The sequence below is a fragment of the Nerophis ophidion genome, linkage group LG15, assembly GCF_033978795.1.
Source record: "Nerophis ophidion isolate RoL-2023_Sa linkage group LG15, RoL_Noph_v1.0, whole genome shotgun sequence".
NCBI lineage: Eukaryota > Metazoa > Chordata > Actinopteri > Syngnathiformes > Syngnathidae > Nerophis > Nerophis ophidion.
Window position 1 is genome coordinate 8,007,993 of NC_084625.1, and position 14,564 is coordinate 8,022,556.

Genomic DNA, 14,564 nt, shown 5'->3' on the forward strand with positions numbered 1-14,564 from the left:
AAGAAATGGAAATGCGCCCCCTTTGGCCAAAAATAATTTAAAAAAAAATAGTATATAGAAACATACTGTATAACTTAAAGTAAATAATGAAGATTTACAAAACAATTACAACCAACAAATTTTCTCCCAATGTGTCGACTTTTTTCTCATACAATTGGGAACAATTTGTCATATTCTTTCTGTTTCTATAATATCGCAATATTTTCTCGTAAAATGATTACTTTTTTAATGTAAAATTATTACTTTTTAATGCAAAATGTTGACCTTTGTCATATTAAATTCAGACTTTTTTTTTCAGAGTGACTGTGTGTCGGTTTTAAAAGTGCTCCCCCTCTGGTCAACATATGAAATAACAAGTGTGTGTAAGAAATGGAAATACGCCCCCTTTGGGCAAAACTAATTAAAAAAAATAGTATATAAAGACATACTGTATAACTTAAAGTAAACAATGAAGATTAAAAAACAATTACAACCAACAAATTTTCTCCCAATGTGTCGACTTTTTTCTCATACAATTGGGAACAATTTGTCATATTCTTTCTGTTTCTGTAATATCGCGATATTTTCTCGTAAAATTATTACTTTTTTAATGTAAAATTATTACTTTTTAATGCAAAATGTTGACATTTGTCATGTAAAATTCAGACTTTTTTTTTTTCAAATTGACTGTGTGTCGGTTTTAAAAGTGCTCCCCCTCTGGTCAACATATGAAATAACAAGTGTGTGTAAGAAATGGAAATGCGCCCCCTTTGGCCAAAACTAATTAAAAAAAAAATAGTATATAGAGACATACTGTAATAACTTAAAGTAAATAATGAAGATTAAAAAACAATTACAACCAACAAATTTTCTCCCAATGTGTCGACTTTTTTCTCATACAATTGGGAACAATTTGTCATATTCTTTCTGTTTCTGTAATATCGCAATATTTTTTCGTAAAATTATTACTTTTTTAATGTAAAATTATTACTTTTTTAATGCAAAATGGTGACATTTGTCATATAAAATTCAGACTTTTTTTTTTTTCAAATTGACTGTGTGTCGGTTTTAAAAGTGCTCCCCCTCTGGTCAACATATGAAATAACAAGTGTGTGTAAGAAATGGAAATGCGCCCCCTTTGGCCAAAAGTAATTTAAAAAAAAATAGTATATAGAAACATACTGTAATAACTTAAAGTAAATAATGAAGATTAAAAAACAATTACAACCAACAAATTTTCTCACAATGTGTCGACTTTTTTCTTATACAATTGGGAACAATTTGTCATATTCTTTCTGTTTCTGTAATATCGCAATATTTTCTCGTAAAATTATTACTTTTTTAATGTAAAATTATTACTTTTTAATGCAAAATGGTGACATTGGTCGTATAAAATTCTGACTTTTATCACAATATTGCCATTTTTTTGTTGTTCTTTTAAAAATAGTGACATTTTTTGGAGTACAATTATGACTTTTGTCATCATTTTGCCAAGTAAAGATTCAGATTATTATATCGGCAAAAATGTTAAATATTTCTTATAAAATTTTAACTTTTGTCGAGTTAAATTACGACTCTTTTCATAAAGTTGCCAACATTTTAAGCTTTTCTTGTGAAATTGCAACTGTTATTTAGTAAAATTCCTACTTTTATCATAAAATTACACAAATTTTCAGTTTTCCTTGGAAATTTTTCTACTTGAAAATGACCACTTTTATTATAATACTGCCAAAATTCTAAGTTTTTCTTGTGAAATTATGACCTTTTTCCTGTGAAATTCTAACGCATAAAAACTAATTAAAAACAAAAAAAGGAGTCTTTTTCTCCCAATGTGTCGACTTTTTTCTTATACAATTGGGAACAATTTGTCATATTCTTTCTGTTTCTGTAATATCGCAATATTTTCTCGTAAAATGATTACTTTTTTAATGTAAAATTATTACTTTTAAATGCAAAATGGTGACATTTGTCATATAAAATTCTGACTTTTTTCACAATATTGCCAATTTTTGGGTTGTTCTTGTAAAAATAGTGACAATTTTTGGAGTAAAATGATGACTTTTATCATCATTTTGCCAAGTAAAAATTCCGATTATCATTATATCGGCAAAATGTAAAATTTCTCTTATATAATTGTAACTTTTGTTGATTAATTTACGACACTTTTCATAAAGTCGCCAACATTTTAAGCTTTTCTTGTGAAATTGCAACTGTTATTGAGTAAAATTCCAACTCTTAGCATAAAATTACACAAATTTTCAGTTTTCCTTGTAAATTTTTCTACTTGAAAATGACCACTTTTATTATAAAACTGCCAAAATTCTAAGTTTTTCTTGTGAAATGTTGACCTTTTTCCTGTGAAATTCTAACGCATTTTTTCACAACAAGCTTTTTTATATTTGCATAGTATGTATATATTATTAATGTTGTTAATACAAATCTTTATATATCTAGAAAGGGTGGTCCTAAAGAGGTATTTTTCAGAGGTCTCAAGAGGGTAACAAATACAAGAGTGTGTACGTGTTCTTGTAAAATGTAAATAGAGACATACTGTAATAACTTTAAGTAAATAATGAAGATTAAAAACTAATTAAAAACAAAAAAAGGAGTGTTTTTCTCCCAATGTGTCGACTTTTTTCTCATACAATTGGGAACAATTTCTCATATTCTTTCTGTTTCTGTAATATCGCAATAATTTCTCGTAAAATGATTACTTAGTTCATGTAAAATTATTAATTTTAAATGCAAAATGGTGACATTTGTCATATAAAATTCTGACTTTTATCACAATATTGCCAATTTTGGGGTTTTTCTTGTAAAAATAGTGAAATTTTTTGGAGTAAAATGATGACTTTTGTCATCATTTTGCCAAGTAAAAATTCCGATTATCATTATATCGGCAAAATGTAAAATTTCTCTTATATGATTGTAACTTTTGTCGATTAATTTACGACACTTTTCATAAAGTCGCCAACATTTTAAGCTTTTCTTGTGAAATTGCCACTGTTATTGAGTAAAATTCCAACTTTTATCATAAAATTACACCATTTTTCCGTTTTTCTTGTAAATTTTTTTACTTGAAAATTACCACTTTTATTATAAAACTGCCAAAAATCAAAGTTTTTCTTGTGAAATTATGACCTTTTCTTTTTGAAATTACAATGCATTTTTCACAACAAGCTTTTTCATATTTGCATATTATGTATATTTTATTAATGTTGTTAATACAAATCTTTATATATCTAGAAAGGGTGGTCCTAAAGAGGTATTTTTCAGAGGTCTCAAGAGGGTAACAAATACAAGAGTGTGTATATGTTCTTGAAAATGTAAATAGAGACATACTGTAATAACTAAGTAAATAATGAAATTAAAAACTAATTAAAAACAAAAAAAGGAGTGTTTTTCTCCCAATGTGTCGACTTTTTTCTCATACAATTGGGAACAATTTCTCATATTCTTTCTGTTTCTGTAATATCGCAATATTTTCTCGTAAAATGATTACTTTTTTAATGTAAAATTATTATTTTAAATGCAAAATGGTGACATTTGTCATATAAAATTCTGACTTTTATCACAATATTGCCAATTTTTTGGTTGTTCTTGTAAAAATTGTGACATTTTTTGGAGTACAATTATGACTTTTGTCATCATTTTGCCAAGTAAAAATTCCGATTATCATTATATCGGCAAAATGTAAAATTTCTCTTATATAATTGTAACTTTTGTCGATTAAATTACGACACTTTTCATAACGTTGCCAACATTTTAAGCTTTTCTTGTGAAATTGCAACTGTTACTGAGTAAAATTCCAACTTTTATCATAAAATTACACAATTTTTCCGTTTTTCTTGTAAATTTTTTTACTTGAAAATTACCACTTTTATTATAAAACTGCCAAAATTCAAAGTTTTTCTTGTGAAATTAAGACCTTTTTCTTGTGAAATTACAATGCATTTTTCACAACAAGCTTTTTTATATTTGCATAGTATGTATATATTATTAATGTTGTTAATACAAATCTTTATATACCTAGAAAGGCTGGTCCTAAAGAGGAATTTTTCAGAGGTCTCAAGAGGGTAACAAATACAAGAGTGTGTATATGTTCTTGAAAATGTAAAAAGAGACATACTGTAATAACTTTAAGTAAATAATGAAGATTAAAAACTAATTAAAAACAAAAACAGGAGTATTTTTCTCCCAATGTGTTGACTTTTTTCGTATACAATTGGGAACAATTTCTCATATTCTGTTTTTGTAATATCGCAATATTTTCTCGAAAAATGATAACATTTTTAATGTAAAATTATTAATTTTAAATGCAAAATGGTGACATTTGTCATTTAAAATTTTGACTTTTATCACAATATCGCCAATTTTTTGGTTGTTCTTGTAAAAATTGTGACATTTTTTGGAGTACAATTATGACTTTTGTCATCATTTTGCCAAGTAAAAATTCCTATTATCATTATATCGGCAGAATGTAAAATTTCTCTTATATAATTGTAACTTTTGTCGATTAAATTACGACACTTTTCATAACGTTGCCAACATTTTAAGCTTTTCTTGTGAAATTGCCACTGTTATTGAGTAAAATTCCAACTTTTATCATAAAATTACACAAATTTTCAGTTTTCCTTGTAAATTTTTTTACTTCAAAATGACCACTTTGATTATAAAACTGCCAAAATTCTCAGTTTTTCTTGTGAAATTTTGACCTTTTTCCTGTGAAATTCTAACGCATTTTTTCACAACAAGCTTTTTTATATTTGCATAGTATGTATATATTATTAATGTTGTTAATACAAATCTTTATATATCTAGAAAGGGTGGTCCTAAAGAGGTATTTCTCAGAGGTCTCAAGAGGGTAACAAATACAAGAGTGTGTGTGTGTTCTTGTAAAATGTAAATAGAGACATACTGTAATAACTTTAAGTAAATAATGAAGATTAAAAACTAATTAAAAACAAAAAAAGGAGTCTGTTTCTCCCAATGTGTCAACTTTTTTCTTATACAATTGGGAACAATTTCTCATATTCTTTCTGTTTCTGTAATATCGCAATATTTTCTCGTAAAATGATTACTTTTTTAATGTAAAATTATTACTTTTTAATGCAAAATGGTAACATTTGTCATATAAAATTCTGACTTATCACAATATTGCCAATTTTTGGGTTGTTCTTGTAAAAATTGTGACATTTTTTGGAGTACAATTATGACTTTTGTCATCATTTTGCCAAGTAAAAATTCCGATTATCATTATATCGGCAAAATGTAATTTTTTTTTATAAAATTGTAACTTTTGTCAATTAAATTATGACACTTTTCATAAAGTCGCCGACATTTTAAGCTTTTTTTGTGAAATTGCGACTGTTATTGAGTAAAATTCCAACTTTTATCATGAAATTACACAAATTTTCAGTTTTCCTTGTAAATTTTTCTACTTGAAAATGACCACATTTATTATAATACTGCCAAAATTCAAAGTTTTTCTTGTGAAATTAAGACCTTTTTCTTGTGAAATTACAGTGCATTTTTCACAACAAGCTTTTTCATATTTGCATAGTATGTATATATTATTAATGTTGTTAATACAAATCTTTATATATCTAGAAAGGCTGGTCCTAAAGAGGTATTTCTCAGAGGTCTCAAGAGGGTAACAAATACAAGAGTGTGTATGTGTTCTTGTAAAATGTAAAAAGAGACATACTGTAATAACTTTAAGTAAATAATGAAGATTAAAAACTAATTAAAAACAAAAAAAGGAGTCTTTTTCTCCCAATGTGTCGACTTTTTCCTCATACAATTGGGAACAATTTTTATCATATTCTTTCTGTTTCTGTAATATCGCAATATTTTCTCGTAAAATGATTACTTTTTTAATGTAAAATTATTACTTTTAAATGCAAAATGGTGACATTTGTCATATAAAATTCTGACTTATCACAAAATTGCCAATTTTTGGGTTGTTCTTGTAAAAATTTTACATTTTTTGGAGTACAATTATGACTTTTGTCATCATTTTGCCAAGTAAAAATTCAGATTATCATTATATCAGCAAAATGTAAAATTTTTCTTATATAATTGTAACTTTTGTCGATTAATTTACGACACTTTTCATAAAGTCGCCAACATTTTAAGCTTTTCTTGTGAAATTGCCACTGTTATTGAGTAAAATTCCAACTTTTATCGTAAAATTACACAAATTTTCAGTTTTCCTTGTAAATTTTTTTACTTCAAAATGACCACTTTTATTATAAAACTGCCAAAATTCCAAGTTTTTCTTGTGAAATGTTGACCTTTTTCCTGTGAAATTCTAACGCATTTTTTCACAACAAGCTTTTTCATATTTGCATAGTATGTATATATTATTAATGTTGTAAATACAAATCTTTATATATCTAGAAAGGGTGGTCCTAAAGAGGTATTTTTCAGAGGTCTCAAGAGGGTAACAAATACAAGAGTGTGTACGTGTTCTTGTAAAATGTAAAAAGAGACAAACTGTAATAACTTTAAGTAAATAATGAAGATTAAAAACGAATTAAAAACAAAAAAAGGAGTCTTTTTCTCCCAATGTGTCGACTTTTTTCTTATACAATTGGGAACAATTTGTCATATTCTTTCTGTTTCTGTAATATCGCAATATTTTCTCGTAAAATTATTACTTTTTTAATGTAAAATTATTACTTTTTAATGCAAAATGGTAACATTGGTCATATAAAATTCTGACTTTTATCACAATATTGCCAATTTTTTGGTTGTTCTTGTAAAAATTGTGACATTTTTTGGAGTACAATTATGACTTTTGTCATCATTTTGCCAAGTAAAAATTCCGATTATCATTATATCGGCAAAATGTAATTTTTTTTTATAAAATTGTAACTTTTGTCAATTAAATTATGACACTTTTCATAAAGTCGCCAACATTTTAAGCTTTTTTTGTGAAATTGCCACTGTTATTGAGTAAAATTCCAACTTTTATCATAAAATTACACAATTTTTCCGTTTTTCTTGTAAATTTTTTTACTTGAAAATTACCACTTTTATTATAATACTGCCAAAATTCAAAGTTTTTCTTGTGAAATTAAGACCTTTTTCTTGTGAAATTACAATGCATTTTTCACAACAAGCTTTTTCATATTTGCATAGTATGTATATATTATTAATGTTGTTAATACAAATCTTTATATATCTAGAAAGGGTGGTCCTAAAGAGGTATTTTTCAGAGGTCTCAAGAGGGTAACAAATACAAGAGTGTGTATATGTTCTTGAAAATGTAAAAAGAGACATACTGTAATAACTTTAAGTAAATAATGAAGATTAAAAACTAATTAAAAACAAAAAAAGGAGTATTTTTCTCCCAATGTGTCGACTTTTTTCGTATACAATTGGGAACAATTTCTCATATTCTTTCTGTTTTTGTAATATCGCAATATTTTCTCGTAAAATGATTACTTTTTTAATGTAAAATTATTACTTTTAAATGCAAAATGGTGACATTTGTCATAAAATTCTGACTTATCACAATATTGCCAATTTTTGGGTTGTTCTTGTAAAATTGTGACATTTTTTGGAGTACAGTTATGAATTTTGTCATCATTTTGCTAAGTAAAAATTCCGATTATCATTATATCGGCAAAATGTAAAAATGTTCTAATAAAATTGTAACTTTTGTCGAGTAAAATTACGACTCTTTTCATAAAGTCGCCAACATTTTAAGCTTTTCTTGTGAAATTGCCACTGTTATTGAGTAAAATTCCAACTTTTATCGTAAAATTACACAAATTTTCAGTTTTCCTTGTAAATTTTTCTACTTGAAAATGACCACTTTTATTATAATACTGCCAAAATTCTCAGTTTTTCTTGTGAAATTTTGACCTTTTTCCTATGAAATTCTAACACATTTTTTCACAAGCTTTTTTATATTTGCATAGTATGTATATATTATTAATGTTGTAAATACAAATCTTTATATATCTAAAAAGGGCGGTATTTTTCTGAGGTTTCAAGAAGGTAACAAATACAAGAGTGTGTGTGTGTGACAAGAGTGTGTGTGTGTGTGACCACTTGATTAGGTACACAGAAAAAAGACCCGACAGATTCTGTCGTGTGAAGGACGATTGTTTTGATTCCAATTTCAGTCAAGTTTGAGGCGCGGCGTCCAGGTGCGGTTGCGCAACACTTCCTGCTCGCGGCCTCTCCAGCGAGACGTGACGCAGCGGCCTGAAGGTCGCCTCCCACGGCAACGCCTCCGTCCTGTCTGTCTGCCAGGCCGCCGTCAGGGAGGCTGACGAGCCGCCAGTTGTGCTCTAATTTGCCTCCAGTTAGCCGCTGTGGGTCGCTATGGTAACATTTCCCTGGCAACCGTCCCTACCTCCTCCAGCTGAGCTCCGGGTGGCGCGATTAGCGGACGCCAGAACTTCCTGGAGTTTTGGGGACATTTCAGGAATACGCCGAATTGCCGGTTGAAGCGGCTCTTTTTGCCTTTTGACGCCACAAATGACGCTGCGTGTGTGTGTGTGTGTGTGTGTGTGTGTGTGTGTGTGCTGCTATCTGAGCTGCAGTGTGTGTGTGTTTAGCTCATGATATCACAGTGCAGCCATGCAAAGTGCTGATTCATCATTCACATGTCTGCGCGTTGGATGGTCGCAGCCTCGCCCCCATTGTTTCCATTGTGACAAACAAACTGAACTCACACTCTCCTCCTTGACCTTCTCCATGGTGCAGGCAGGCAGCTGCCCCTGCAGTGGCGGCGGCGAGACCCCGTTGCGGTCCATGGCAACAAAAAGCTTCCCGTTGATGTTCAGGGTGGGATAAAATACCTGAGAGCAAACACACAAACACCTCGTTAAAGCCCAATTAGGATGTCAGGCGGCGGCCTGGAATCAGAGCAAGGAGTACCGGCGAGCTCCTGCTGGCGGTGCTGTAGGTGCTGGGTCGCCGTTTTGTCCACGGGTGCGGCAGGACGCTGCTTAACGTCACATCGCCCGGGACGCTGTACTCGTCGTCGGCCATCTCCGCCTCCGAGCCGCGGCTCCTCAGGCGGAAGTTGAAGATGGACGACACCTGGCTGCTCCTGCGAGTTTTGGTGGAGAAGGATCGGGCCAGCAGAGGGTGGAGGGGCTGGGAGGCGAGCGAACAGATGTTACTCGCTGATGTCTCACAGCAACAGGAGTCAACATGGTTTCCAGCTGTGTGATTTAGAGCTGCCTCGCACGGCTCACCTTCCCGCCTTCCGTCACGTCCACCTGCAGCAGCTTCTCCTCAGACAGGTTGGCCTCCACATCCGCCACGCCCACCAGGGCCTGACTCCGCCTCCGCTCCTCCATGATGTCCAGCGGGGGTCCAAAGGGGGACACTTCCGGCGACATGATGGAGTCTGAGTCGAGGGCTTTCAGCATGGCCGCCTGGGGGGAGTGGTTAAGGTGCGTGACTTGGGGAGCATGCTTTAGCACAGGGGTCGGGAACCTTTTTGGCTGAGAGAGCCAAGAAGCCAAATATTTTAAAATGTATTTCCCTAAGAGCCATATAATATATTTTTTTAACACTGAACACAACTAAACACGTGCATTTTTAAGTAAGACCAACATTTCCAGAGTATAATAGGTCTCTTATTCTTTGTAATAACATTGTTATTCTGAAGCAAACTGTGGAGGGGGCGTGGCCTGCAGGCCTGCAGCAAAGCGGGATGTTGCCAGGACCGGCCTCGAAATCAGCGACAGGTGCGTAGAGGGCCCACCTGGGCCTTTTTATCTAATCACCTGTCGCTCTGTTATAAGCAGCAGCCAGGAGGAGAGCCAGGGTCGGGGCTGGAGCCAGAGCGCGAGTGAGGACGAAAGAGAAAAAGACAATTGCTGGAAAGCAACTGAGAGACTAATTAAAAAAAAACAACAACAATATTTTACCCTAAAACAGGCTCTTATGTCGGTGTTTGGTGGTCTGAAAAACCCCCAGGAGGGCAAGCCCCACACTAACCAATAATAAATAAACTACTTCTTACCATTAACACAACTTCTTGAACATAAAAATGCATGAGAATGTTTTATATTTTGAATGTTATTTTTAACACTATGATTACAAGTGGAATTATTCATTACTTATCGTGTTAAGCAATGTCAGCTCAGATTTATCTGAGAGCCAGATGCAGTCATCAAAAGAGCCACATCTGGCTCTAGAGCCATAGGTTCCCTACCTCTGCTCTAGATCAACATTAGGTCTGTATGTCAATATAACGTTTTTAAAGATTTAAGTTGTATGCTCTTTTTGTCAAAGAAAACCCTCTTTTGTTGTGGGAAAAAAAACACAAAATATGCAATAGTTTCCCCCAATAGAATTTTAAAGTGGAATATTTGAGATTATAGAATAATTGGAACCTTAAAAATGTCAACACATAACACCATTGATTTCAATTTGTTTTTTTACCAATGACAGAAAAAAATCACACTAAAATTATTGGGGATCCAAAAGGGTCCTACTCATTAAAAATAAAAAACTTTTTTTTTTTTTTTTTACTGTTTACTTTAAAAACAATCGTCTTGAGATCAACTTTGATTCCATCCGTCAATTATAACTTATTTTTGTTTATGTTTTTTGTTTGTTCTTATTAGGTCCTTCTTTCGAAAAAAAAAAACAACTTTTGTTTTTTAGATGGCAACATTTTCCCCCAAAAATATCTCAAAGTGGAATATTTAATGTGACATTGATTTTGATTAATTATTATTTTTTTAAAGAAAATAACAGCCCGCATGGCAGCTTTGTGTTATTAGAGTAAACATTGCAACATTTTCTTGTCACATTTCACCTGTTTACTCTTTTATACTACTTTTTCATTTTTTTATTTTTTTAATCGTATTATTAGAATGTGCTTAGGGCCGTTAAAAAATGCACTTTGGACACCCCTGCCACAAGTAATCACAATAAAATTAAATAAATACATAATTGGTGAAGTAAGTTATATTCCATACGATGAGATAAGTAAGATTATTAGGAGAATAAAGGATGGATGGATGAATAAATTCAGAATGTTTATCATGGTTCTTTTTCTTTGTAAACACTTTCAGTTTGAAGAGTTTCTTAATAAACTCAAACTCAACTCAACTCAAACATTTAGTGGTCATTTGTACGGAATATGTACTGTACTGTGCAATCTACTCATAAAAGTTCCGGGGGGCGGTTTGGCTCGGTTGGTAGAGTGGGTTGCAGGTTCGATTCCCGCTTCCGCCATCCTAGTCACTGCCGTTGTGTCCTTGGGCAAGACACTTTACCCACCTGCTCCCAGTGCCACCCACACTGGTTTAAATGTAACTTAGAATCATATTTGTTTTTATATTGTTTTTATTGGTTTTATATTCATTTATTTTTTGTTTTTATTCAGTCATTGGTGGAGCATAATATATATATATATATATACTTTTTTCCATCCATCCATTTTCTACCGCTTATTCCCTTTCGGGGTCGCGGGGGGCGCTGGCGCCTATCTCAGCTTTTTTTTAATTTTATTTTATTTATTTATTTATTTTATTTTTTTTTTTACAATTGTTTTTAACATGGCTGTGCAGCACTTTGGAAACGTTATTGTTGTTTAAATGTGCTATATAAATAAAGTGGATTGGATTGGATTAGAAATTGGGTTTCACTATGTAAAGCGCTTTGAGTCACTAGAGAAAAAGCGCTATATAAATATAATTCACTTCCAACCAATCAATCGAAACGCCCACATTTTTACCCAAAAAATTAAAGAAATCAGCACGAACTGTTTTATTCTTTTTTTTGTGGGTTAAATTATGTGTTTTATATTTTGTACTCCTGAATTAATGTAGCTGATCAATTTGAATCTATTATCAGTATTGATTGAGTTTGTCTAATTTCAAATGTCAGTTTTTCAGTAAGTAGGTCAAATAATGTTCGTTTAAATGAGGATTTAAAAAAAAAAATTGTGGATAATTGAGCACATGTTAAGTGAAGCTCATCGAGAGAATGCCTAGAGTGTGCGAAAAAAAAAGCAAAGGGTGACGACTTTGAAGAAACTCGAATATAAAACATGTTTTAAGTTATTTCCCCTTGTTTTGTTAAGTACATAACTCCACATGTGTTCATTCATAGTTCGGACGCCTTCCGTGACAATCAACTATGTAAATAGTCATGAAAACAAAGAAAACGCATTGAACTTTTGGCCTGAACTGTAGCCAAAATTGCAACGCGCCCCTCATTGTTAACGAGTTTGACACCGATGAGGTCTCATCATCACCTGCTGCTCCTTCTTCAGATGCTCCACGGCCAACTGGAATTCGCGCTCCTTCTGGGACGCCTCGGCGATGGTGGCCTGGTTCTGCTCCTCGTAGGCCATGGCGACCACGGCCAGGATGAGGTTGACCAGATAGAAGGAGCCCAGGAAGATGACCACCACAAAGAACACCATGTAGGTCTTACCGGCCGAGCGCAGCGTCTGCACAAACACGAGTTAGCGGCGGCGCGGGCCAGGGTGCGGCTAGGGATCTTAAAGGGGAACATTATCACAATTTCAAAAGGGGTAAAAACAATAAAAATCAGTTCCCAGTGGCTTGGTGTATTTTTTGAAGTTTTTTTCAAAATTTTACCGGTCTCGGAATATCCCTAAATAAAGCTTTAAAGTGCCTTATTTTCGCTATCTTCGAAACCACTATCCATTTCCCTGTGACGTCACACAGTTCTGCCAAGGTAAACAAACAATGGGAATACCACAGCAAGATATAGCGACATTAGTGATTCCCAAAGCCCAAAAAAAGTCTGCGGGCTATAGAGCTTTTTCATTTCGGGCTCCAGTACTCTGGAATGCCCTCCCGGTAACAGTTCGAGATGCCACCTCAGTAGAAGCATTTAAGTCTCACCTTAAAACTCATTTATATACTCTAGCCTTTAAATAGACTCCCCTTTTAGACCAGTTGATCTGCCGTTTCTTTTCTTTTTCTCCTATGTCCCACTCTCCCTTGTGGAGGAGGTCCGGTCCGATCCGGTGGCCATGTACTGCTTGCCTGTGTATCGGCTGGGGACATCTCTGCGATGCTGATCCGCCTCCGCTTGGGATGGTTTCCTGCTGGCTCCGCTGTGAGCGGGACTCTCGCTGCTGTGTTGGATCCACTTTGGACTGGACTCTTGCGACTGTGTTGGATCCATTATGGATTAAACTTTCACAGTATCATGTTAGACCCGCTCGACATCCATTGCTTTCCTCCTCTCCAAGGTTCTCATAGTCATCATTGTCACCGATGTCCCACTGGGTGTGAATTTTCCTTGCCCTTATGTGGGCCTACCGAGGATGTCGTAGTGGTTTGTGCAGCCCTTTGAGACACTAGTGATTTAGGGCTATATAAGTAAACATTGATTGATTGATTGATTGATTGATAGCTCGGATTCAAACCCGGATTTCAGCGACTTAAGCGATTCAACAGATTACGCGCATGTATTGAAACTAGGGATGCACCGATTAATCGGTAACCGAATATGGCGAAAAAAAGCCACATTCGGCCTTCGGTGGAATGAGTTAAGAACAAGGCCGAATAGTGGCGTGTGACGCAATTTTTGGACGCGGTGACGCAATCAACCAACGTGCAGTGACGTTGGGATATGTTGTGTACCTGTATAAGTGTATGAGGTTACAAGCACACACTTATTGAGATTTAGTGGGGCCTCTGTTTACATTATTAGCCTGTTGTGTAGGCTACCTGTATAAGTGTAAGAGGTTACAAGCACACACTTATTGAGATTTACTTGAGCCTTCTGTTTACATTATTACAAATAAATAATAAATAAATGGGTTGTACTTGTATATGACTTCCGGTTCCGGGTCAACGTGAATGACTGCTCGCCGACTGCTCTTGTTGCAAAAAAGCTAAGTATCGTTCTATCTGTGTGATTTTAACTGTTTTGCAGCTTTATTTACAACTTATCGAACATATTTAATTGTTCCATTTAACTTGCAAATCACCCGATCTCTGTCTCACCACTCCGCCCTCAGCTAGCTAGCTGCTAAGCTAACGAGGCTAGCGGAGAAAGGCAGCGCCGGTCTGAAGGAAGCTTCTCCCCCGCCACCGTGACCATCACTTCCCGAAGACAGCTGGCACCCCACTCGGCGACGGAAAGTTTCTGTGAGTATGGCTTCCTGCGCTTCGTGCACTTTACTCATGGATAGGTTGGCTTTGCTAGAGAGCCGTGTCCGCCAGTTAGAGCAGTGTAATTTCGTAACTTTAGATGTTGCGGACACATCTGCTAGCGTTAGCTGTAGCGAGCTAACTAGCCCAGCTTGTAGCAGCCCTAATCGGCCTACAAGCTACGGTGTACCGGTTGAGACGCATAATAGATTTAGCCCTTTAGCTAGTCCTACACCCCAGTCTACCGGGCACCACACTTTAGTCATAGGGGACTCCATCACCCGAAACATAAAGCTTAGCAAACCAGCCACAATTAAGTGTATTCCCGGGGGCAGAGCACCTGACATTGAAGCTAATCTTAGGGAGCTAACTCGCAACAGGTCTAGTAAACACGTACGGCAGGCTAACCGCACCACTAGTTATGCGAATATAGTAATACACGTTGGCTCCAATGACGTTAGG

The 14,564-nt window shown here is 34.3% G+C and overlaps 1 protein-coding gene across 6 annotated transcripts in view; it reads right to left on the bottom strand.

The window, feature by feature from the left end:
- LOC133569202 (sodium channel protein type 4 subunit alpha-like) overlaps positions 1 to 14,564 on the bottom strand; it is a 347,269-nt gene that overhangs the window by 91,108 nt on the left and 241,597 nt on the right. For all 6 annotated transcript variants that reach the window (XM_061921424.1, XM_061921423.1, XM_061921421.1 and 3 more), the window contains exons 11-14: positions 12,224 to 12,421; positions 9,201 to 9,383; positions 8,878 to 9,099; positions 8,673 to 8,798 (exon numbers count right to left, since the gene is read on the bottom strand). In XM_061921424.1, coding sequence (XP_061777408.1) covers positions 8,673 to 8,798; positions 8,878 to 9,099; positions 9,201 to 9,383; positions 12,224 to 12,421 — 729 coding nt within the window. The remainder of the gene's footprint in view (positions 1 to 8,672; positions 8,799 to 8,877; positions 9,100 to 9,200; positions 9,384 to 12,223; positions 12,422 to 14,564) is intronic.